Here is a 24991-nt window from a genome sequence, read left to right as displayed (position 1 = left end):
TCTGTAGTCCCCTTTTAGCAGATTCCAGAGCCGGAGGAGAAAGGGTGGCAACCCGCTGATCCACCCCGGGCCGGAGTGGGGTGGGGCACGGGGAACCCGAACACGTGGAAAGGTTCCGGCGGGGCCACGGGAGGGCCCGGACTCAGAGTCGGGGCCAACCCGGCCTGGAGCGCAGAGAAAGCGCAGGCGGGGGGTGGGGGCGCTCAACACTGCACCTCGGGGAGCCGAATGGGGAAAACTAAGACAATTCAGAACGGGAACCCCGGGCGCAAGCAGGGGAGCGCTTTTCGGGTGGGCCGCGTCTGAAGGGGTCGAGCGAAACGCGAGCGCGGGGTAGTCAGGCCCTGGGCGACGCAGGGGCTCAGGGCTCTGCCCCACGAGGTTAGGGACGTGCGCCAGTGGCGTTCCCACGCAATCTTGGCTACTGAAGTCTCAGGGAAGGGTCGCGCGCGTGGAAGAGGTGGACGCTTGGTGTGTGGTGTGTCCACGTGTGCAAGCTCGGGAGGGGAGAGGGTGAGGAAGGCGCCACAAAGACGGACTTTGTGTCTGAGTGTGCGCCTCGCTCCAGCCCGGAGCGGCCGTGCCCGGCGAGTGTCTCAAGGGACAGCTAGGACGGAGGGGACAAAGGCTGCGTGTCCGCCACCCAGAGAGCCGCGCCAAAGCAGCCCTCGCGCAATCGGCTGAGCGAGACCGCTAGGAGATGCAGGGAGCGACAGTCTGCCCCGGGGGTGAGCCGAGTTGCACCCTAAACCGCTTTCTAGAGAGAAAGCCCGGTCCCGTAAGTGCGCGGGAGTGTGCGCGCGCCCGCGTGCGGGGGGCGTGGCAGTAAACAGCAACAACCCACAAGCCAGCTTGGCCAGAAACTCCGATCTCCCTTCCCAGCCGGACAGTGCGACTCTCGAGCCTGGAGGTGAGTCGCGCTGCGAGGGCGGGGCGGGCTTTGTTGCTGTGTAAACGGATTGCACATACCTGGAGCTCGGGCGGGCGCCGGATAAGCGCCCTGAATGGAGGTGAGGTCACGGTGATGCAGGCCGGCCCAGCCTCGTCGAGAGAAAGGAGTGGAGCACGGGGAGAGGCTGGCGCCAGAGCGAGCGACCCAGCGCGCCCAGCGCAGCCCGGGTCCCTAGGAGGCCGGGCCTGGGCCACGTACCCCCGCCCGGGCCCCGCAACCTCAACCAGGGCTGGGCCTGGCCTGGTGCCCCTCGCCGAGTCCCTCCCACCCCCGCCCGCGCTCGGCCTGGGGCTGGAGTTGGCCCCAGACGCCGCGCCGGAACCAGGCTGGCGGCGCGTCCCAGGTAAGGGCTGCCGCCTGCCCCTCTGCCCTCCTCGGCCTCCCAGAAGAGCCGGGCCGGGCTGGCAGGGGGTGCGCGAGGGCAAGGGCCCGTCGATGGGACCTGGGGAGCGGGGGACGCCGCTCCAATTCCGCTTGGTCGTAGGAAGTTTTCCAGCCCGAGTCAGCTGGGAATGAGAGGTGGGGGAAGCCTGGCGCTGCGGCTCGGGGTTGAGGGCGGGGAAGGACGCCACAGTCGGTGTGTCCGAGGGTGTGCCCCACCTCCCTGCCTCTCCGCGCGAGTCCACGGCCGTCAGTCACTTCTGTGGGTCGGTGTCCTCTCGGATGCCCTGTCGTGTCTGGGGAGGGCAGTTTCTTCGGTCAGAGGAAATGAGAGCAAGAGTGGCTGGCTCCCCTGTGCTTTTTGTTCACACGTACAGGGGTGGGTGTAGACCAGACTCCAGCAGCCCGGCCTGAGGTGGGGAGGGACGGGCTCCGATCTCCCTACGGGAAGTTTGGAATTTCGGACTGTAACTTCGCCTCTGCTTCTGGCAGCATGGCTTCTGGATCCCATCCCCATCCTCCCTTTTCCAGCGCCTTTTCTGCTTCCATCCTAGAACCGCAGTTTCATCCCCAGGAAGAGCTAATCATTTAAAACTCCATGATCTTGATCGTAAAGCACGGGGACGGACCAGAACGTGTACTAGTAGGGTTTTGTGGCTGGAAACACCCCCTCCCTCCAGTCTTCAGAAGTGGCTGGGGCTGGGAGGGGAGTGCTCCTGGGGGTGGGGCACATTCCAGAGTAGCATTTCAGACCCTTGCATTGAAGTCTTGGAAGTCTTGTAAGCTCACGGCATTTTGGCCCAAAAGTCCACTTCTGGTGTGTGTGGGAAGGGGTGGCCAGCGGGACTGAGATAGGTTCTTCCAGACACCCACATCTGCAGAGCTCTTTCCTATGGCAGGGGTTAAACATCAAAGCCACCTGGACCGAGGGTGAACACAATAGGAGTAACAGGGCCCAGAAAGGAAGGGGATGGATGATAGGGTGGGAGGAGGTCGGAGGCTGGAAGCAGGTCCATCTGTCTTTCGGGGCCAGCTGCTGCGTGAGGCCAGCCAGGGAGAAAGGAGGATACTCTGTGATGTCCCTGACTGACCATCCCCACCAAGAGGGGCTCTAAATGGCCACAGCACCCTTGGAAGCAACCACTGGCTTTAGATCTTTCCTTACATTGTACCCTGGAGCTTGGACACAGACCAGGGCTGCCTCCTCCAGTTCATGCCGTGTTCTTCCCAGGCTGTCTTGCAGATGAGGTGGGGTGATGAAAGGGGTGTTGTGGAAAAGTGTGAAGGCCTAGCTAGCTGTCTTACCTGGTACTGGGTTAAACCAGCCAGGGCTGGCTGGGCCTCAGCCCACCAGCACTGTGGAGGCCTCTGTGTTCCCACTGGAGAGAGAAAACAGGGAGGAAGGGGATTTGGAAACTGGATTGGACTGATACAGACCAGGGCAGGGACTGGGTGGCCGAGTCAGGGGAAAGGCTGATTTCAGAGGTGATTGAAAAATATTTGTATGACTGATTCCAGGGAATTGAAGCAAAGGGGCTCTTTTGTCCAGAAATGATATGAGGCTGGGCCTAAGTGATAGGAGATCATAGATTTACTTCCAGGGCAAGAGGGTGCTCTCCCACTTCCTTCCTGGGATCCTGAGAACTTTTAAGCAAAAGATGTGACTCCTAGGCTGGGGATGTAGCTCAGTAGGACCGCTCCTGCCTCACAAGCTCAAGGTCCTGAGTTCGATCCCCGTACCAAAAAAAAAGATGTGACTCCCGAAGGAAGGAGGCAGGACTGGGTAGGAAGAGATGGGTACTGTGTGTATTCAGAGGACTGTTGTCAAATGCCCGCTGTGTTCAAGCTCAGGTGAAGGTGGAGGATGCTGACTTGTTCACTAGCCTGGTAGAGGACACAGGTACTTATGATGCAGATGTTCAAAGATCGATGGCCCAGGCTAAGTGCAGGGTCTTGGAACTCACAGAAGGCAGAAAGAAGCTGCTTCCAGAACCTGGGGAAGAGCCTCCAGGCAGAGCTGAATCCCTCTTGCTAGTCTTTTTGCCACCATTTTAAAAGGTGGCAGTGACTGGCCGAATATGCTGTCCCGGATACCAAAGGGTTGGAGCTGAACCCTTCGGTGCCTGCCTCTCTTGAACTGTCCTACTGGTCTGTAAGGATTCCTGTCCTAGGCACAGGACAAGAGCCAGGCCCAGCTGGCTCAGTTTTCCCACCTGAGCCTGTGTATTTCTGTCTCCCCATCTGCCCTTCTATTTTCAGGGGAAGCTGAGAAATAAGACATTTTAGGACGGGAATAGGTTGTCTCATCTGAGGCTAGTATGTTATGGGGCAGCTGGGGAGCAGCATGGTTACTAGCATGGGGTGAATAGTGTCCTGTTTGATTCCTTGGAAGTTCCCACCTTGGGAAAGAGGAGTGAGACAGGAAGGGTAGGTTCCAGGAGGAAGCTTGTCAGCCAGTAGCAAAGTCAAGAGGAAATTGGGGGTGGGGGGAGTAAAGCTTTCCTGACCCTAACCCTAGCCCATGTGTCTGTGGGGTGCTGGGGGCCAGGAGGGTATAGGCAAGTATTTCTGGGACAAGACAGATTCGTGGCATAAGGGTTCCTCTATTTGATTTTTTGTAAAGACCTGGCTTTTATCAGTTGTGAACCTGTAGTGTAGCCTTTTTTTTTTTTCAGTACTGGGGATTGAACCCAGGGCCTTTGCACTGAGCTATGTCCCCAACACTTTTTATTTTGAGATGGAGTCTCACTAAGTCACTAAATTGCCTAAGCTGCACTCAAACTTTTCCATCCTCCTGCCTCAGCCTCCCAGAGTGCTGGGATTACAGGTATAGCTTTGAGAATAAGCTGTCTCATTAGATTCACAGGTAGTATTTCCTTATTTGGAATAATGGCCTGTTCAGAACCAGGACCTGGCCCAGGGAGGTGAATGTCTCCGTGGTTCTTGATGTTTAGTTCCACATTTTCATCTTCACTCCAATTTCTGGCTGGCCCACCTTGCACCAAAAACCTCTGCAATGGAGTTGAATATTTACAATTCCATAGCATGTTATCTATAAATTATCTCTGGGAGGGGCCATTAATCCTTTCTTCCCAGCTCTTGTGAATACAGTTAGTATGTTATTGACGTACGACTACGAAAAATTCCCCTACAGAAACTGAATGACTGTAGAGGCTAGGTGCTTTTGGGTTAAAAGGGAAAAGAAATTAATGTTTTACAATGACAGTGTTTACAGAAACAGTAAATTTACTTAAGAACTTTACATTTAAGGGTTAATGGAGATGGTTGTTGAGGATAAGCAAGCTTAATTGAAAGATGAGGTAGCTGAGATGGCTTTTGATACCTAAAATATGTATTCTCAAAGGATGGGAAGATTTGAAAATTGATCATTATCATGTCAATTGCACAAGTTTCATTTCTGCTGAGTTAGTAAGCATTTTCCCACTTCTCAATTACTATGAAGAAACAATTCCTCTTGAATGAGATTTGGAGGTTTTGTTTACTTATTGAAAATTAAGTAGCTAGGAAGGGCGAAAACCAGAAAGGAGGTAAACTACAGAACACCTCACCCTGAAAAAAGGACGGGAAACGGTGGGGAAGATAGATAATGCCGTTCCCCTGCCAGCCACTAGTGGTCGCTATCAGCCCAGGAAAGCCTGGTTGCTTTCTGGAGCCTTTTTCCTGGTGAGGCGGAAAAGACAGGGCTAAAACTAGGTACAGTATTTGATCATACGGCGTGACATACAAGTGGAGGATCTGTGTTTCATGGAACTTTGGCCCTTATAACTTGCTTTTTAAAGAATTTAAATTTTAGTTGGAAAGCTCACAGATTTGGTCTTTATGTACTTATTTGCAGTAGCTGGATATCAAATCCCGGGCCTCACACATGCACCCCTACCCTCTCTTCAATTTCTCTTAACCTGCTATGTCCTTTACATCTACTTCACACAGGGAAAATCCAACAGGTGTGGACAGTTGAGGTTCGGTTTTCCTGGATGCAGATCCACAGTATTTGGTGGGCGGCAGTGAGTAGATGGGAGTGCGTAATAAGGCATCTTCCTGGTGTTAATAAAAGATATCTTCTCTTTCAGCTACAAGGTCTTAAAGTCTTCCATTAAACATTAATTCCTTTGGGTTTTGCCCTGCTCTGGCCTGGTTCTTGCTTTTAAAATGTTAATGCCTCATTGGAGAATTTTTGCATGAAGTCCTTAACTCCTTAGCTGGAGAATTAGTTTATTTTATCCTTGACTTTAGCATCTGACCCAGACAAAGAACTCTGGATTCTGAAGAGGCAAGTTGGCATTGAAAGTGGGGAAATGAAGGGCAAAATTGAGAGAACATGGGAGGGATAAATGTTGATGAATACAAATTTTCAGCTATCTTTTTTTCTGACTCAAGGTTATGCCTTCCACAGGTGCTTGCTTGTTAAGTGCTTGTTGAAAGGCAAATGATTGAATGAAGGAACACGTGGCTGAGCAGCCATGGATCACCAGGACAGAGGAAGTACTGAATGGATGGTGCACTTGGTTTTGACTTGCTCACATGTCCTTTCGCTCCTGTGCTAGCCACAAGGCCTCAAGGAATATGTGAATCTAGTTATGATAGATGAAAGGGAAAGAACTGAAAATTCAGTGACAGTTACCTCCTATTGCATGGTTAGAAATAGGTATGACAAATGGGCTTTATCTCTGGTCAACTGATAGAAGGATTCTCAAGCCCGAAGGAAGTCTCGTGACCATTTAGGACTGTCTGTCCTAGTTCAGGATGAAGGAAGCAGTACCATGCATGTTGGAGCCTGGCCTCACAGGACCAATTGATTTTTCCCCTTCTCTTTCTGTCTCTAGGGACCCATCTGGGACCTGGCCTGGGACCCAGGATGGCCACCCCCGAGACCTTGCTGATGTGTCTTGGACTCCTTCTCTTCCTGTTTTCAGGGGCCCGGGCCCAGACACATGTCCCACCTGGCTGCAGCTCAGACCTCAACCCCCTCTACTACAACCTGTGTGACCGCTCCGGGGCTTGGGGCATTGTCTTGGAGGCAGTGGCTGGGGCAGGTATCGTCACCACCTTCGTGCTCACCATCATCCTGGTGGCCAGTCTCCCCTTTGTTCAGGACACCAAGAAGCGGAGCCTGCTGGGGACCCAGGTGTTCTTCCTACTAGGAACCCTGGGGCTCTTCTGCCTTGTGTTTGCCTGTGTGGTGAAGCCCGACTTTTCCACCTGTGCCTCGAGGCGGTTCCTCTTTGGGGTCCTGTTTGCCATCTGCTTCTCCTGCCTGGTGGCTCATGTCTTTGCCCTCAACTTCCTGGCCCGGAAGAACCATGGGCCCCGGGGCTGGGTGATCTTCACCATGGCTCTGCTACTGACCCTGGTGGAGGTCATCATCAACACCGAGTGGCTGATCATCACCCTGGTGCGGGGAGGTGGTGAGGTTGGCTCTCTGGGCAACGGCAGTGCTGGCGGGGCTGTGGCCTCCCCCTGCGCCATCGCCAACATGGACTTTGTCATGGCGCTCATCTACGTGATGTTGCTGTTGCTGGGGGCCTTCATGGGGGCCTGGCCCGCCCTATGTGGCCGCTTTAAGCGGTGGCATAAGCACGGTGTCTTTGTGCTGCTCACCACAGTCACCTCAATTGCTATCTGGGTGGTGTGGATCGTCATGTACACCTATGGCAACAAGCAACACAACAGCCCCACCTGGGATGATCCCACGCTGGCCATCGCCCTTGCTGCCGATGCCTGGGCTTTTGTCCTCTTCTACATCATCCCCGAGGTCTCCCAGGTGACCAAGGCCAGCCCGGAGCAGAGCTACCAGGGAGACATGTACCCCTCTCGTGGCGTGGGTTATGAGACCATCCTGAAAGAGCAGACGGGCCAGAGCATGTTTGTGGAGAACAAGGCCTTTTCCATGGATGAGCCAGCCTCAGGTGGGTTTTGAGATGCTCTTGGGTCTTCTTTCTTTATGCTACATACTTACTGCACAGCAGGGGGCTTGTCACTGGGACAGTATGGACAGCTCTTGAAATTTTCTGACTTAAAGTCCCTAACTCAAGGACTACTGATGTAGCTCAGTGGTAGAGTGCTTGCCTAGCATGTGCAAGACCCTGCAGCAAGTAAGCTGTAATGCCCTCATTAATCCAGTCAGCCAGGAGTGGTGGCACACGCCTGTGATCCCAACACTCAGGAGCCTGACGTAGGATTGCTGCAAGTTGGAGGCCGTCCTGGGCTACATAGTGAGTTCAAGGTTGGCCTGAACTACTTAGTGAGACCCTGTCACAATAAACAGACGGTAATAACCTAATCAGCTTCCAGAGGGTTTTGTTGGCCATTTCAGATCTAAACCGTAACAGCTCTCATGGAGCCACAGAGGACCATTAGCATTTATTGAGCACCTGCTATGTGCCAGGCCCCATGCTAAGCTCCTGTTGTGTGTATCTTATGTGTTTCTTAGCCTGGCTTCAGCCCCTCCTTACATTGCCTGGGAGACCGGAAGCACGGTGGTCTCAAAGCTCTGCCCCAACCCCAGACTGTGGGTGCCAGTTAACGTGCTTGAGGTCTGATCCTTTAGCTCTTTGGTTACCTTGCGCTCCTGACTCCGGGACCCCTGCTGGGAAGTCAGGCAGTAGAAGTTCTGAATCAGAGAAATCCCGGTGTGCTCACACTGTGAGATCCCCATCATCCGAGCTTTAAGAAAAAAAGTGACCCTTTGTCCTGCTGGGCACTTGATCTGTGATCCACCCTCGGAGCTGATTGCTGCCCCCATCCTGGGGTTGTCTCTGGCACTCACAGAGTGGGTCACCGAGTGTGCAGGGGCAGTGGAGGAAGGCAACAGGAGAGAGGTGGCTAGGAACAAGTGCTGGGGGGCTTCAAGCTCTACTCCCCACCATCCTCTTTCCTGAGGCCTGTATCTCCAGCCAGCGAGTTTTCAGCTTTTGTCTTCCCATAGCAAATACTTCTGGGCTTGAGTTTTGGTTCCTTTTTTCTCTCTTTCTCTAACTGGAAAGATCAATAGAGTGAGCCCAGCACTTAGAAGCCCTCTCTAGGCTCTGATCCCTCAGCCCTACAGGAGAGGACAGCACTGTGTTGCCACCACCCTCAAAGGTCTGTTCCTGTGCTGATCAGCAGCTTTCCTCCAGCACCCTGGGGTGCCCAGCAGGGTGGAACAGATGGGGAACCAACACCCACAGGCACAGAGAAGTTTTCCCGGAGCTGCAGATGGTTCTAGAACCTTGCCTAGCGGCCTGGGAAGAGATGGCCACAGTCTCCTGGCCAGGTCCTGGGCTGGCTTGGCAGCTGGCACTGCCCTGTGAGAACATAGAGGTTTTTGGACTAAGGGTGTCAGCTGTGTTTCCCCCAGCACTGGCAGCTGACCCTCGGTGGTAGAGGCTGGAGCCAGAGGCTGGCCATCCTGGAAGGCAGCCGAAGGCCCGTGTGTAGGCCCTGTTGGCCTCTGGCCCTGAGGGCGGATGGGGATGTGAAGGTTGCTGACTTGGCGTTTATCTGAGCTGTTGGGAGCAGGGGATGGAGTGTCACACACTGCAGGGAACCAAGCAGGATTGAGCTCTTCCGTGTATCTGTACAAAAGGGCACCAAGTTTGGGGACCCCCCCCCCCCGCCGCTTCACCCTCAAGTCAGCCACTCCTGGGTGAGCTAGGTGCTCCGCCACAGTAGGTGTGCTCCCCTCTCCCCTCTTACCTGCTCACAGGACAGCACGCCTGGGTTGTGGGGGATGGGAAAGGGGCCTGAAAATCGAGGACCCCTCAAACCGCACCTGTCTTGCCTCACAGGTAAGAGGCCCGTGTCGCCTTACAGCGGGTACAACGGGCAGCTGCTGACCAGTGTGTACCAGCCCACCGAGATGGCCCTGATGCACAAAGGCCCGGTGAGTGGGCTTCCGGGGCTCTGGGGCCTGCTGGCGCCTGTAGAGTGAGGGTCAGTGGAGGTGAGAGCTGAAGGCTGGCTCCTCATCTGGGGTGTACACCCAGGAACACTACTTTTTGCCACCCTTTTCCTGGACCTGATGTAGCCATTGCCTGTGGCCATACTGCAGTGGGACCTGCCTGGTGTCCCTGGGCATCACACACAGCCTGGGGCCCCAGGCTGGAAGGAACGAAGAAGCAGCTCTTCCTGAGCTGGGGGAGCAGCCGGATGGGAGAGGTGCTGAGAATCTCAGCCAGGTGCTTCTGAAAGTGACGGGGGACCCACTGTAGCAGGTCTGGTAGGCATTGAGTTCTCAGCCACAGCTGTCTCGAGAGGGTGTCTGAATCCCTCCCCCCGCCAGCCAGCAGCAAGCCCCGACCTTACACCTCCCCAGGGCTCTGGAAGCCAGATGCTCCATTAGCCACGGACTGGGGGGTGGGAACAGGAAGGCGGTGGGTGAGATTCCCACTCCCTATATGTTCCTCCTCCCGGCTGGCAGTGGCTGTGGGGAGAGGTCAGTGACCTGCCTTGGCAGAATGCTGGGAAACAGGAAGCCCGGAGGTCAGCAGGGTGCTGTTCTCATCTCCTCCCCACCTCCCACCGTGAGCCCTGGGAGGGGCTGGGGTGGCTGTAGTGTCTGAGACTTCCAGCCCCACTCTTTCCCTCTCCTTAAGCCTGAGCCTGCGGCCAGGCTGTAGCCACCGGCTGTGGTGGGCAGAAGCTGTGCTCCCAGCAGGGGTATGGGCAGCTGCAGAACTCTTCCTGCATAGCCTTCCCGTCACCCCTCTCTCGTCCCAGGTGTGTTTTCAGGATGATCTAGCTGGGATATTTGTCTGCCTGGTCCTCAGATCACCAGAGTTAGTAGCACTTGAGAACGTGCTGAAAATGCAGATTGGCTGGGGCTGGAAGTGGGAGAGCTCATTGGCACCTCTTGGGGTGTCCACAGGATTGTTGACATCACCTGGATAGCTTGGGTCCCACGCCGTGGGAGTAACTCAGGCAGATGTGCAAACAACATCCGCTCCCTTCTCCTGATCCCAGTTAAACATTTACCAGCTTCCCTCCTGCAGTGGGGCCTAGCTCTGAGCGGTGTGGCTTCACCAATAGTGCCACCCAGGTTTGAGACCCCTGACTTAGATGTTCCAGGGCGGCAGGAAGTAGGAGATTGTAAACAGGTGGCCGAATTAGACGAAGCTGGGTTGAATCCTGGAGCCAGAGGTCTGGTGGCAGCTCTCTACTACCGGGATAAAGGGCAGGTGGGGCCAGAAGGTCACCTTCCTTCCAAGTGGGAGCCGGCTGCCCCAGGACCCTTCTTCTTCCCCCAGCCACACTTCAGATCCTTTGGGCTCTTAGTCTCCAAATCCAGCAGGCCGGTCCAGACTTCTAGACCGGGTCTGTGTGGCGAGGTCCAGGGTGTCCCTCACAGAAGGGTGTCTGGTGTCATAGTGACATTCAGGAGACTCTTGGGTAAGGTTCATGGGGGCAGGGAGCCTAGGATCGGTACCAGACCGGCAGTAGGCACTCAGTGCCAGTTAGGCTCCCCCTCCCTTGGCCTTGAAGTTTCCCCAAAGGGCTGGAAGTGGGAGGGGGCTGGGAGGAGCCCTTTTGGAGAAGCCCGCGGCAGCCTCATCCCATGCCTGGAGGCAGGGTTGGGGGCCCCAGGTCAGCCCTCAGATTCCAGGGGTGCAGTGGTCCACCCCAGGCTGCCAGTGGCGCCGGTGGGAGTGAGGGCAGCGGGGACAAGAAGGGGGAGCTGGCAGGCAGAGGCCTGGAGGAAGCAGAGTGTTTGTGCATCCGTCCTGGCGGAGCCTGGCTCCCGGTCCCCCTGGCTGTGAGGCCGCCTGTCCTTCCTTCCAGTCCGAAGGCCCTTACGACGTCATCCTCCCACGGGCTACCGCCAACAGCCAGGTGATGGGCAGTGCCAACTCGACCCTGCGGGCTGAAGACCTGTACACAGTCCAGAGCCACCAGGCGGCCACGCCACACACAGACGGCAAGAACTCTCAGGTCTTTAGAAACCCCTACGTGTGGGACTGAGGCGGCGGCCAAGGCCAGCAGGAGGTGGGCGGCTTTGGGGAGGGCCCTGGGGCCCTGGCCTGGGCTGGGGGCCCCCAAGAAGCCCATGTTCTGCGGCTCCCCTTCCCCTCACTGTCTCGGGGCAGCTTGTGCCTTGGAGCTGCGAGGTCCCCCTGACAGCCAGTGTTCTGGTGGGTGTCCCGGGGGCTCCACCCACTCAGTGTTTGTGGAGTCCAGGAGCCAGCCCAGCTTCACGCCAGGGCCACTCCGTCAGTCTGGCTCCAGCCAAATAGTGTTCTTGGGGGGGTGGCTGGTCCGCGCCTACATTCTCCGGAGATTCCTGCAGCCCCAGGGTCTCAGAGCAGGCGCTTCGGGCCTGGGTCTTGCTCCTCTGTGAGGAACAAGGGTGTCTAATAAACATGTTTCTGCTTTATTAACTCGTGCTCTGGGTTCATGGTTTCTGAAAGGGCCCTCAGCTTCACCTGACCCTCTCTCTTCCTCCACGGGCAGTGGGACCCTCTTTCCCTTCCTTTACATCTGGCTCACAGTATAAGCTGCTGCTGGGGTCTTCTGCAGTTATGGAGCTGTGCGCCATAGCTGGGTACAGTGGCACGCACCCACTATAGTCCCCACACTGTAGGAGGCTGACGCAGGAGGATCTTGAATTGGGGCCCAGCCTGGGGAACTCAGCAATATACCGAGATGCTCACCCCGGCCCCCCCCCGCAAAATCTCTGCGGATGTAGCTCAGTGTAAAGGCTCTGGGTTCTATCACCAGTACTGCAATAGGAAAACAAAGGAGGCCAGGCCTCCCCCAGGGCAGGATTCTTAGTGATCTTCCCTCTCCGCTGAGTGCTGTCAGAGTGAACATCTGGGGCTTCCCTGGTTCCTAGGATACATACAGTCCCACGTCTGGCTTGTTTGACCTGTTTGACTTTCCTTGGGGACCCTGAACCTGGCTCTATGAGGAGACAGCCGGGAAAACAGACCCAGCAGCAGCTTGGTGATGAGGTCAGCTGATCTCAGCTCCACTAGGCGGAAGAGACGTGAAGTCCTTTGGCGGGGCGAGGTGGAGAATTCACAATGCTCCACGCTGTGAGGTCATGCGGTGCAGTGTGTGGGTGGGATGGCTCAGAGCGCCAGGTGTTTACCATGTGGGCTTACTGAAGGAGAAAGGGCCTGGCCAGATCCTGCTTGGGTCAGGAATTGAAATGTCCATTTGCTCTGAACTTTACAGTCAGCAAAAGCCATTCCTCAGCAGCTTAGTTAAATCGTAACTAAGGATATAAAGGAGGACTAGACTTCTGGCCCCTACCCAGAGCTAAAATCCTAGAATGCTACCATATTATGGTTAGAGCCATAGGAGTAGTTGCCTCACCTTACCCCCATGACTTTATAGGTGAGCCAAGTGACCCAGAGAGGCCACACCACCTCCGGGTGACCACACCAAGGCTGGCCAGGTTTTCTTGAAACTGCTGTCTAGCACCCTTTCTCTCTGGCCCTCCCGGGGACTGCTGGTGGGTCCTAGCAGCTCCCTCGGCCACGTGGATGAGACAGCAGCGTCCTGACTCTTGGACATCAGCTCCAGGCTTTTCAAGTTTCTCTCCAACTAGTCAGAAGCTATTTTCTGACACCAGTTGTAGAAAAGAAATGTTTTTGTTGAAAGGAAGAGAAAGGTTGCCGGAAGAAAAATAAAACTTCTCCCAAACTTCTGCTTCTATATTCAGATTGTACCAAGCCCTAGGGACTGGAACTTTTTTTTTTTTTTAAAGTAAAATCCAGTACTTGGCCCCTCAGCAGTAGGGTCCCTCCCCTTTGACTCTTGTTCTTTCTGGTTACTTTAGGCTCAGTCCCCGCAAAATAAAACGAGATGGTAGACGCCCTCTTCCCTGGACCGCACAGCATCCTGATGTCCTCATTCCTCTGTACCCAGGCTGGGCAGAGCCCAGCACCTTTCCTGCCCTTGTCATTGGAGCTGGGAGGGACCGGAGGCCACCAACCTGAAGAAGTGGACAGAGTGGGGGCCCTGTGAAGGCCTGAGGCATGTGACTGGGCCCTCTTAGGGCCACCTCTTTTCTGCCCAGCCCAGCCACTGCAGCTATGAGGAGCTGCGTGCAGACTCCCAGCTCCCCTCTAACACTCCTCCCACATCACAGCCCCTGAGTCCCCACGCTGTTCTACAGATGGCCACCCTGCTGTGAACAGCAGGCCTTAGCTGTCCCTCTCGTGACACTGGATCTTTCTGGCCTGGCCATCTTCGTGTCTGGCATCGGCTCATCCTACACTGCACTTGGGTGGATCTCCTGCATGAGGCTTTGAAGCCAAGCCATGGCAGAAGTTATCCCTTGCCCTTCTCCCCAGGGTCTTCTGTCACCACCTGGATTATGGAAGGCCACTGAGCTGGCTGGATAGGTGCTGCTTCTCTTCGTGGCCTGTGGGTCCTGGATCCGAGGCACTGACTCTGACCAAGCCTTCCCACCTTCAGCAAACCAGGACCACTACCAAGCCAGGGCCAGCCCTGGCCGTTCTCTGTTCCCTCCTCCCCCTCACCAGTGGGACAGGGATTGCCACACTGGTCCCAACCAGGGAAGTTCTCATCATACAGAGATACCTCATGGAGCACCCCACAGAGGAGTTGGCAACCCACAGTGATATTTGGGGCTCAGCACCATTTATGTGCCTCAGTCCTTCTTGCTGGTGTCTGCTCTTAGCCAGCTGGGAAAGTGGCTTTGGGGACAGGTGCAGGTGTAGATGCCCCTCCATTTCTTGGATCTCACATGTTCTGGGGAGCAGGGGGTCCCTGCTGTGGCTACCCCATCTGGTTAGGGCTTGAAGCTTCCTTAGGAGACATAGGGTAGAGATCAGGGCTGCTTTCTTTTTTTTTTTTGGTACCAGGGATCGAATTCAGGACCTTGGGTTTGTGAGGCAGGCGAGAGCACCACTGAGCTAAATCCCGGCCCAGGGCTGCTTTCTTGGGAACCAGTTAAGGGTCCTAGAGTCCAGGCCGCTCCTGTAACTGAAACTCACAGGGTATGGGGAAGCCCCCTAAGTAAGTGGGGTCCCTCTAGCTGGTTCCGATTGGCAGGTGTGTAAGTTCCTACCTCACCGTGGGCAGCAGAGATTCTCAGAGCATCTGTACGTGCTAATGCTATCTTTATCGCTGGACCAGCTTCTTATGTCCTTGGCCTTGGACGCACTTGGGGAGGTCCTGATGGCAGCCAGGGAAGAGGGGACATTCTCAGGACCAGCGTCATGCTGCCACCAAGGAGAGCGATGAGCATAGCTCCAGACTCATGGGACTCGGGTCTCCACAGCATCCTCTTCCCTACCTTTGTCCTGTCCTTGGGTAGCAGACAGAGCTGCTCATCCAAGGGGCCCTCACTGGGTGTACCCTGCGGCTCTGCCCTCAGCCCAGCTTTGGGTACAGAGGTGGAAGGTGAGGACAGCAGCTTTTGGAGTCAGCACCCTGAGGTCAGGCCAGTGCCACCCTCCTGTGTCCAACAGCCTGTCCCTTTGTTACTGGAGTGATTTTCCAGAGCTAAGCTGGGTGAACAGTTCCCACAGAGCAGGGCTGTACCCCTAGGTGTGCCCCCCCCCAACATTGTACATGGTTGCTTAGTTCTACCAATAGGGTAACATTTTCTGTGAAGGGAAGGGACACCTCCGAGCATCTCAAGACTGCTTGTGATCTCGGTGAGCAACCTCAGGTTCCCTTACCGTGAGCAAAGGTGTGAGCTTACTGTTCTAGAGTCCCTGGCTGCATCAGGTGGCCAGGGATGAAGCCTGCGGTGGACCTGGGTGTGTTTGTAGCCTGGGTCTTTTGGGGCCTGCAGGTGAGTCAAAGGGGATGGGCTCCTAAAAGGTGTAGGCTGGCCCAGGTTCCAGAGTGTTCTGTGGTCTTGTAATCCCCCAGTCCTGTGCTGAGTGGAGAACATAGATGAATTTTATTTTGGGGGTTTTGTTTTGTTTTGTTTTGAGATAGGGTCCTGCTAAGTAGTTCAGGCTGGCCTTGAACTCACAACAATCCTCCTGTCTCAGCCTCCTGAATGTTGGACCACAGGTGTGTGCTGCCACTTCCAGTGATAGATGTGTTTCAGGAAGAGAGAGGTGCTTTTCTATTACACGCAAGCCTGGAGTGGGAAGAAGCTAGAGCAGGCCATTTCCTGGTGCAAGGTCATCACCGGTGGACCAGCGCCTGGGTAAATGTCACCCCCACCACCTCAGACCCTGTAGTTGGAAGCAGAGGGATTTCATCTTAATAACGGTGCAGAATTAAATGACTGTCCTCCATTTGTGAGAGGCCGCTGCCTTTGACTTCCGGTGTGTTCATGAGGAATTATGGGATGTGAGTGTGCTAGTGCGTATTTTTTTCTCTTTCACCCCAGACCTCTGCCCTTTACAGCAACAAAGGCGGTTTAATTCCGACACACCTTTCTCTTGATTGAGGACCTACTCTAAGGCGGAGAACCAGGCCTCCGAAAGACATTGAGATTCAGCCAGCCAAGCCCAGGGACCAGGAACCCCTGATAGCAGCCCTGCTGCTGCCTGGCCAGGCTGGGGAGCCGCTGGAAAGGCACAGTGGGTCCAGGTCAGGAGGACCTGGCAGGTGCCACACCCAGCTTTCCCGCCAGCTCCTCACACTGTGGCTCTTCACACTCGGTTACCAGCACCTCCCAGATCACAGACATGAACAAGGAACGGGCAGGTCCTGCGACTGCCCCAGGGGACACAGCTCGAGTGGGGCTGTCTGGCCTTCCATCCATTCTCATCAAGACTAATGCTTTCTCTATCCCCTGGAGGATGGCCCAGGTCAGGCGCAGGTGCCGGTGATCAGATTTTGCATCCTGTCTGCTATCTCCACACTGAGCCCTCCCGGAAGCTGCAGCCCCCGCCCACAGCAACCACATGAATTATTTAGCATCTGCACCAGCCTGGCAGTGCTCTGACCTCATCCTCCTTGGGCCCTGGGTGTGGCTCTGACCTCCTCCTCTCGGAGAAAAGGTTGCCGCTAATGGGCAGAGGTGGAGGTGGTGGGTCCCTTCAGGAAGGCAGGCATTGAGGAGGTGGGGACCAACTCCCCTTGCAGCAGGAGGCAGCACAGTGGAGAGAACATGACACAGTAATCAGGCCAGCTGTGGGTTCAGAGCCTGGCTCCTTACTAGCTCTATGGCCTTGGGCAGCTCCCTTGACCCTCAGTCTCCTCGTCTTGAAAGTGGGAGAACCAACACCTTGCATTCATTCTTGGTGTCCTAGCCCAAGGTAACCCCCATGAAGGTCATGGCCAAGGCAGAGCAACCAGGCACTCTGGTCAGGCTGGCTGCTGGTCTGAGGGCCAGACCTCACCGTTAGCTGCCTCTGGAGGTGCCATATCTCCCTTTTTCTCTGCTGTGCCTTACGGGCCAGGTCCCAAAAGTGAGTGGGGTGGCAAGTTTCACCACTGGAATGGAATGTTAAGGAGAGGAACAGACAATGGGCAGCATCCTGATCAGCAAGGGAGAGAACTGACTCTAAATGTGGTAGGAGCATGGCTTAGGCACACAGGAAGTCCAAGAAGCCAGGCTGAGGAGCTGGGATCAAACTGCACTTGGTACTTCAACAAATGTTCCTTGAGCACCTACCCTGGAGACACTGCAGCAGGTGAGCTCTGGCACCTTTTGCTCAGTCCAAGGGGTCAATGTGGAAGCAGTGCTGGTGGACTGGGTGGGGCATTTCCAGGCTGCACCTCCTTGCCCAGCAGGGCATCCTCAGGCCAGGTCTGCCTCTGTCTAGTTCTGTCTAAGCTGGGAGTTAGGGTCCCCAGAAGTTGGGAGGGAACCCCAGCCTCAGGGGTCAGGAGCAGAACTGGACAAAGGCTGGAGCCACCCCTGGTTATGTGTTGGACAGAGGGGCCGGGTACCAGGGGCGAGGGTGCCAGTCCCTGCGGACCGTGGGTGCGGGCTCCTCTGGCCTGGTCCAGCTCAGCTGCTGGTCGTGGAGAAGGAGCACGCTCCTGTCCTGCGCAAAGGCACAGTGGCTCCCGGCATATCCCAGCGGCAGCGGCCCCCGGAAAGGTTTTATGGGGTGGCCAAACCTGACATTTCAGCTGGATGTGGGGTGGGCAGAAAGCATCGGGCTCCGGAACACACCATCACCACCGCGGTGGACCCTGGCTCCTGAGCCTCCCACCTCAGGCTCCTGGCTTGGGGGGAAGGGAGCAGCCCTGAGTGTCTGGTGCTCAGCTGTCACTCTCCAGCCAGGCTCCAGCCCCGCCCTGGCGTCCTGTCAGCAGATCCCTGGGCCAGATGTTCCTGCTCCGGCGGCGGCCGGGGCTGGGGGCCCAAGGCCCTCATACTCCTCCCACCCCCAGGGCCTCTGTCTCCTGGCCTCGAGGGGTTGCAATTGCTCCTGACCTTTTCCCTGATCCAAGCCCTGTATCTACCACGTTCATCCCTGTATCTCTTAGCCCTGCACAAAGCCAGTGCAGGGCCTGTTCCCAAGAGGAGGAACCCTCTGCAGGCTCATTAAATCAGGGTAGAGGGCGCACAAGGAGCCCGTCCACTGCCTTTGGTTGGGTCTGGGGCAGGGTCCTCAGCCTGGCGCCACTGACATCTTTGGAGGATCGTTGTTTGTGGTGGGGGCTGTGCACTCAATGATGCTGCAGGGGTCCCTGGCTTCTAAGCAGCACTCTCACACTGAGTTGTGACCCCCAAAAATGTCTCTAGGGGTGGCAAGTGTAGCCTTCATACTAAGCCCATGTGGGGTGCTCAGCAGAGCCAGGTGGAGCGGAGCAAGGGTGAGGGCAGGCGCTGCTGGCACTACCCACACCCCACATGCAAAGTAGAAATTTGAGAATAATGCAGTCCCAGACTCCAAGGGGATGGTTCTAATATTTCTCCCTCCCCTATATGTTAATATTTGCCTGCATTTGCAGTACTGAGGTTTGAAATCTGGGCGGTTGTACAGAGATACATCACCAGCCCTTTTTTAGCTTTCTTTTTTTCTTTTTTTTTTGGTACCGGGGATCGAACTTGGGACCTTGCACTTGCGAGGCAGGCAACAGAACCACTGAGCCAAATCCCTGGCCCAAGCTTTCATTTTGAGACAAGGCCTTACTAAATCACTCAGACTGGGCTCGAATGTGTAATCCTGCTTCTCAACCTCCTGAGCTTCTGGGATTACAGTTGTATAAAATGTATTTATTTTGTACTAGGGATTGAGCTCAGGGACTAGTGCATGCCAGGCAAACACTGCCACTGAGCAATATCACCAGCCCTAAATTACATATTTTTTAAAATTCAAGGATTTGTTTTTTAATACGGAAGACAAAAAGGAGCCCCTGAGTGTAGCAGGGGGCTCTCTGTGGCCTGGGCTGCCCTGTGTCCTTGTCCCAGCCTTTACAAAGGCCAGAGAAGCAGGCATTGCTGGTGACGCCTCTCCCCCATCCCTTCCTGCTAGCAGGATCACAGGCTGTCACCCTGCCCAGTGTTTCCAGTTCATTTTCCCACCAGCAGGATTTTGGGGGAGGCTGAGGACAGAGGCCTGGGGACTGGTGTGTGCTCGTGGCAGGAGACCCCACCCCCTTCTCAGCCTTGCTGAACAATTGTAGCTCAGAGATGGGAGCAGATTGGTGTGTTGGCGCCATTTCCCATCCCTCTGTGTGCAGCTCATTATTATGATGCGTGCTGCATCCTGCGGGGCAGACAACAGCACACATGGGAATAACATTTGGCTCATTAATTCGTTCATTTATCAGTTCTTCATCAATATTTATTAAAGGCTGCTCCCTCTGTCATTCTCACCAGCATCAGCCTCCACGCTGACCTCTCTCCTGGCACCCCAGCTGTCTGGCTCACAGTATCCACCTCCTCACATCCAGAACTCTTGTGTCCTCAAGTCACTCCAGCCAGGTGTGGCTTCTACAGCTGCTTTCCCGGATCAGTAAGGTGTTGACACACTCTCAGGTCTGCCCACAATGCATGTGCCTGTGTCAGGAACCAGGGCTCGCCTCTCGGGGACTGTGTTGGTCACCTGGGGGAGGCTTGTCTCAGATTGGAAAGCCGCTGAGAGGGTTGCAGGGGTTGGGATGCAGGAGTCACTCTGCTGGTTGTAAGCAGGGAAGTCAAGAGGGGAGCACGTGGGTCATTGGAAGGCACATTCTCAAGGGACCCAGTGAGGAAGGGCCGGGGTTGCGTAACACAGCGCTGACTGGGGCTTACACAGGGCCATTATCACATCACTTCCAGAGACAGGAAGTCCAAGTCTGGGGTGGGCAGTGCTGGGTCCTTCTGAGAGCCCCGAGGGGAGTCTGCTCCTGGACTCTGTCCCTGCCGTGCACATGGCGCCTTCTGCCTGGGTCTCTTTACATCATTCTCCCGCTATGTGTGTCTCTGGGTGCAGATTTCTTTTTTTTTAAGGTCATAGACATACTGGATTAGGGTCTCCCTGGAAAGACCTTATTTCAACTTGATTATCTCTGCAAAGACCCCACATTCTGAGTGAAGTCCTGGGGGTTAGGGCTTCAACACGTGACTTTGGGGGGAATACAGTTCAACCCTTAACACTGGGGCTGGAGGAGGCTGAAGGGGAGGACCTATGGACAAAGGTGGCTGGAGGGATGGCCCCTGAGCAGAGGCCATACCCCGCTAAGAGCCCGCACAGAAGTGGAATCCGCAGATGTGGACACTGCTCCATTTCAAGTACCCTCATGCATTTCGTCCTTGGCGGTGATGGGGCACTGCCATGGGACTGAGACTCTGGCACCATCATTGGGATGTTTTTCCTCCTCCAGGATTGGATTAACAGGCAAAGATGATCATCTGTTGACCATAAACCAAGAACCTTAGTTCTGTGTGCCCCTTCCCAGGTTCAGGGGTACAGATTTTGGTTGGGGAGGGCCCGGTGGTGAGCAAGCTCACAGCAATCTGTGTTTAGAGTGTGTACTTCCTCCTCAGCTTTCACTTCTCAATAAAAGAACAGAGAAGAAACTGACCCTCGGCATCCACAGTGAAGTGAGAGAGTCCTGACAGGATGTCACAGTGGCCTTAATGTTGCCCCCTGGGAAAGCCATAAAAGCCAGGGTATCTCCCCACCTGTAATTGCTGCCCCCCCCCAGCAGTGAGCAGGGCCAGCCTAGGGCCACTGGGGCAGGTGGTAGAATGGCAGCAGGGGCTGCGGGTGACACCTGAATGTACTCAATGTACGCACTCAGTTCCCTCTTCCAGCTGGAGAGCATGAGGGAGAGGAAGTCCCTCCATGCCATCATCTGTAGTTCACTGTGATCATAAAGGGAATTCACCCTCATAGCAGGAGAAGAGAAGTCACCAACCCTGATTACGGGGTGCAAGGTGCTAGGACAATGAGTTTTTGTTTTTGTATTTTTGGTACCGGGGATAGAACTCAGGACCTTGCGCTTTCGAGGCAGGCAGTAGAACCACTGGGCTCAATCCCTGGCCCAGGACAATGAGTTTTTAAGGGGACACCCTGACTCGGCTGTCCTCACAATGTCCCAGGGGAAGGTTTTCCAGTCACACTTGGACCACGATGCTGAAGGACATGCAGCGCTCCCCTACAGCTGGTAGGGACTAGAGAGGGGCAGAGGCAGGACTTTTGGGGGATAGTTTCCTCCCATCCATCTGTTCTGACCTGGGAAGTTCTGGGGTTCATCTCCATAAGGATCTTGGGTTTGTATATGAACCTCCTCACCCCCCAAACCTTGAGTCCTGAAATCTTTCCTTTACACATAACCTCTTCACCACCACTTTCCCTCTCTCTTGTGGGAAATTCACCCCTTCCATTGGGAGCCCAGTCTCCCAGCCCCTGCCTCCTCCCAAGCACCCAGCCAGGGGGTCATCAAGGGCCCAGAACGGACTCAAGCCCCACCCACATCCCTTGCTGAGATCCCGGCAGCAGCCTTCTCTGCCCCTTCCTTACCTGGCCCCCTCAGTCTATTTATTATGGAACTGGTGATTGAACTCAGGGTCTTTGCACTGAGCTAAACCCCCAGCCCTTTTAATTTTTTCTTTTTCTTTTTTGTACTGGGGATCGAACTTAGGACCTTGCGGTTGCTAGGTAGGCGTGGTGCCACTGAGCCACATCCCTGCCCTTTAATTTTTTATCTTGAGACAGAGTCTCACTAACTCCCTAAATTGCCCAGGATGGGCTTGAATTTACAATCCTCCTACTTCTGCCTCCCAGAGTGCTGCCCTTCAGCTTCACAGGAGTCTAGACGGCCACAACCCTCAAATGTCTTCCTGAAGTCCTGTAACAGAGATTTCTGATTCGAGGAATAGCAGAGGCAGTGATGGTCACATTTAATCCTCCAGTTGGACCCTGGGCTCCCCTCTGTGCCCAAATGTCCCAGCCTCCAGGAAACCCAGAAAAATGCAGACTTCCAGAGGCAGGAGAGCAGCTGGTCTCCTAGCTCAGCACTCTGAGGCATCAGAGGCTCTTTAGACCCATTGCCACCAAGTTATTTCATTCAGCACAGATCTGCTGTCACCTCCCATGTACCACACAGCCCGCCCTGTCTTATCCTCCCGAACCCAACCTATTTCATCCCACCCACCCCATCCACTGCCCATTACTGAGCATCAGTACAGGGCCAGGGTTCCCATAGCTCCTCCATGGTAGAGCTTCCTAAACTTGTCTGACTGTAGGAATCTTGGGGAGGGGGTGTTAAAGTGCAGATTTCCAGTCCACAGCTGGAGAGAATCCTGATCCCTGTAGGTCCAAGGTGGGCCCCCAAATCTCCTTAACCAGCCACTCCAGGTGTTCCAGTGGTAGGCTCTGCACCCCCTGCTGCAGGGAGATTTGAATAGACTAAACTCTGTCCCTACCCTGACCTCATGGTCCTGTAAGGGCTGCCTGGGGGACTCTGGGAAGAAATGGGGTCACCAAGTGACAGGGAGGGCTCTCAAACAGTCACCCTCTCACCTTTTTGGGGGGATTGTGGTGGGGTGAGGTGTGGGATAGAAGGGGAAGGGTGGTGGCCCTCCAGCCCCCATGACTCAGGATCCCTCTAAGGACAACCCAGATGTCTTTCTGGGATTTTCAAGGACTCCTTTCTGGATAGGACATCCGGTCTCTGTCCTCAATTCCTCAAGAGGAACAGAAATCAATTGATTGAGAGGGAGGCACAGGGCTGGGGTGGGGACTCCTGGGCTGCTTACCTGCCAGTTTCTGATAGAAGGGGAGGGCTGGTCTCCAAAGCACGCAGGCCACAGATTTTGGCCTTGACTTTAGCACCAATTCGCACTTTTCAAGGGAATCCTTTGTTTTCCTGTCTTTGTTTATGTGCTTCCCTCTCAGCCATGAAATCCTAGAAAGGAGTCATTATCATATTTTTATCTCTGTGTACCCATGTTTAGCCCCAGTGCCTGGCACCACCAGGGCAGCCATTAAATATTTGCTAACTGGTCTGGGGATCGAGTGCCATCTGGTGGAGGAAGTAGGCATGGCAGCATTTCAGATCCCCTGGGACAGCAGGCCCGGCCCTGGTTTGGGGATGTCCTTGTAAGTATGAGGTCATGGAGCGGGGGTAGTGTCCCCAGACAAGGTGTGCTAGGGAGGGGAAGGGAAGGGAAGGGAGGCCCTTGAAAGATGAGGAGGAAGAAGGAAGAGGCCACCACAGGAGCACAACTTTGGTAAGTGAGACCCTCTCTGCAGCCCTCTGTGCACTCCTCTGTGGACACGTAGGGTGGTCGGGATGTAATAAAGGCTGTGGAAATAACAACAGCCCCAAGCCTTTATGGAGTATGGGTGCCATGAAGTGGTGCAGTTTTTGGTTCCATTTGCAGGTTCAGAAGCTGAGGCTCAGACAGTTAGTAACTCACCCAAGGTCACTCAGTCTATCAGAGTCAGGGCTGGGATTCAAAGCCAGGCCATGGGACCTGGACCTGGCAATTCCTGCGCTAGGTATTCACTCATTAGTTCATTCGGAACCAACTTGTTGGGGCTGGTCCAGTAGGAGGGCACAGCCTCTGCCTTTGTTTTCATGTGAGTCCTTCCCTTGGGGCCCTTTCTTTCTCTGGGAGTTCTGGCAATCTAGGGACCAGAGAGAGGCTCCTCCAGTTAGAGAACTGCCAGCTGACAGCACTTCCTGCCCTCCTAAGCACTGTCCACTGTCTGAAACCTCCTTTGCCCCCCGTAACCTCCTGCCTTCCTCGTGTTTCCTCACTTCTATCAGGTGAGTCAGAATCTCAGGGTACAGTTGGGTAAGGAAAAGGGGGAGGTGATGGCTCAGGCTCCCTGAAGGACTCTAATGTGCACCTAGGTTAGAGCCCCAAAGACACCTCCTAGATAGCCCATGCTGCAAGGTGAGGCTCCTAAATAGCAGCATTCAGAGTCACACTCTCGGGTCCCTTCCTGAGCAGCCAGAACACATGCTCAGAAGGTTCCTGTCAGCTGGGAGCCTGAAGTGCTGGCCTGGAGCCCAGAGTCTTCCAGTGGAGAGCCCAGTCTTACCTGCAGGGGAGGGCAGAAAGGCCTGGCACCCGTTTCCCTGACTGTGCCTTCTCAGTCCCAAGGAGAGGGGGTTGTTCCCTTCGTTCCTGCAGCAGAAGCAGGAAGTGCAGCTTGCTCGCCCTAGTGCAGCAGCTGGTATTATATTTGGGGCTGTTTTGTTTTGTTTTTGGTGTTGCTGGACATGGAACCCAGGACTTCACATATACCAGGTAAGTGCTCTGCTACTGAGCTACACCTCAGCCCCTAGGCCAGGCTCAAATCTGCTGGTCCTGTTGCCAATGTCAGCATCCCTTGGGTTTTACTGACCACCAGCCAAGAGTCTGAGCCCTAGTGCCCCCATTTCCCTCCCAGCTGGCCTGCTCTTCAGGCTGGCACTGTCCTATTTCCTCCTGTGACTTCTGCCCAATTCCTTTCATTTTCTCCACCTCCACCACGAAGCCCAGTCTGCCTCTCAGAAGGCCCCAGAGCCTCTTCCAAGGGACCAGATACTCCCTGGTGTTCAAGGTCTACTGGCTGGGGGATCGTCAATGTCACATACCCGGATTCTGTGTCCTGAAGGCTTCACCAGAGGAGATGAGAGCAGTTACCTGCCTAGGGGAGCCGGCAGTTCTAGAAGAAACCAGCAGATGGCGATAGCGGCTCCCACGTCTCGGGTCCATAGAAGCAGCTGGATTCCCCCACTTGATTTGCACTCTCTGGTTCTGGCTCCCTTGAGAGTTAGGGTGGGGAGAGTTCGGACATCACCCGAGGCAGAAGGAGCTGCCAAACATAACTTGGAATGGATAATTATTGTAAAATATTTGTTAATTAACTCTGTGCTAAAACCCTGTTTGAAACTTGTTTGAAACTTGTCCCTGTTTGAAAACTCTGGGTGGGCCTTCTCCCTCTTGTGGGGCACCCTGCTCCCAGAGAGATTAGAAACTAGCCTTAAAGTATGTTTATCTAAGTATCCCATACCTAATGCTGCTGTACCACACCCTTGCTACATCCCCTATGATCGAAACTCGAGCTACCCTCGCCACCTAATGTTGCTTTTTCAAGCGCTCGCCACATTCTGCTGTGTAACTGCAACTTAAACTACCCTGTAAAAGGTATAAAAAGGAGAAACTGCCTTAAATCGTGGTCAGCCTAGAAGGACTCGTTTCCTGAGGCTGTCCATTGCCTGGCAATAAATTTCTTTTTTATTTTACCCAACTCTCCTGTCTCTGAAAGATCATTTTGATTTGTCACAACACCCTGAGCACCGCCCAATCCATCACCTGTCTCCTCTGAGGCTAGGTTT

At 54.8% G+C, this 24991-nt stretch overlaps 2 protein-coding genes across 18 annotated transcripts in view; one reads left to right on the top strand and one right to left on the bottom strand.

Moving 5' to 3' along the window:
• LOC106010731 (uncharacterized) overlaps window positions 1–2107 on the bottom strand; it is a 36597-nt gene extending 34490 nt beyond the window's left edge. For 4 of the 5 annotated variants that reach the window (XR_015450274.1, XR_001184480.3, XR_015450275.1 and 1 more), the window contains exon 1: window positions 970–1109. The gene's annotated coding sequence lies outside the window, so the exon portion shown is untranslated. Of the gene's footprint in view, window positions 1–969; window positions 1110–1552 lie in introns of those variants that run through there. The other variant, XM_087208551.1, reaches the window with a different exon arrangement.
• Window positions 39–24903, top strand: Gprc5c (G protein-coupled receptor class C group 5 member C). 13 transcript variants are annotated; one of them, XR_015450273.1, is made up of 7 exons: window positions 1163–1295; window positions 6178–7260; window positions 9121–9215; window positions 11111–11260; window positions 15654–23431; window positions 23902–23918; window positions 24268–24903. XR_015450273.1 is itself a non-coding variant. In XM_087208545.1 (5 exons), exons 2-5 carry the CDS (start codon window positions 6210–6212, stop codon window positions 15711–15713), a joined length of 1356 nt encoding a protein of 451 aa, XP_087064671.1. In that variant the 5' UTR covers window positions 39–910; window positions 6178–6209; the 3' UTR covers window positions 15714–24903. The 13 variants fall into 13 exon arrangements, 7 of the variants coding, with proteins under 7 accessions (XP_087064671.1, XP_087064673.1, XP_087064672.1 ...); XR_015450271.1 differs by having other exon boundaries at window positions 24148–24903; XR_015450269.1 differs by having other exon boundaries at window positions 15654–16905; window positions 19050–24903.
• Window positions 24904–24991: the final 88 nt, after the last annotated feature.

This window comes from Heterocephalus glaber, unplaced genomic scaffold (assembly GCF_053883595.1).
Source record: "Heterocephalus glaber isolate CG9 unplaced genomic scaffold, H.glaber_assembly_v1.0 deba00000937, whole genome shotgun sequence".
NCBI lineage: Eukaryota > Metazoa > Chordata > Mammalia > Rodentia > Bathyergidae > Heterocephalus > Heterocephalus glaber.
This window is presented reverse-complemented; position numbering and strand designations above follow the sequence as displayed.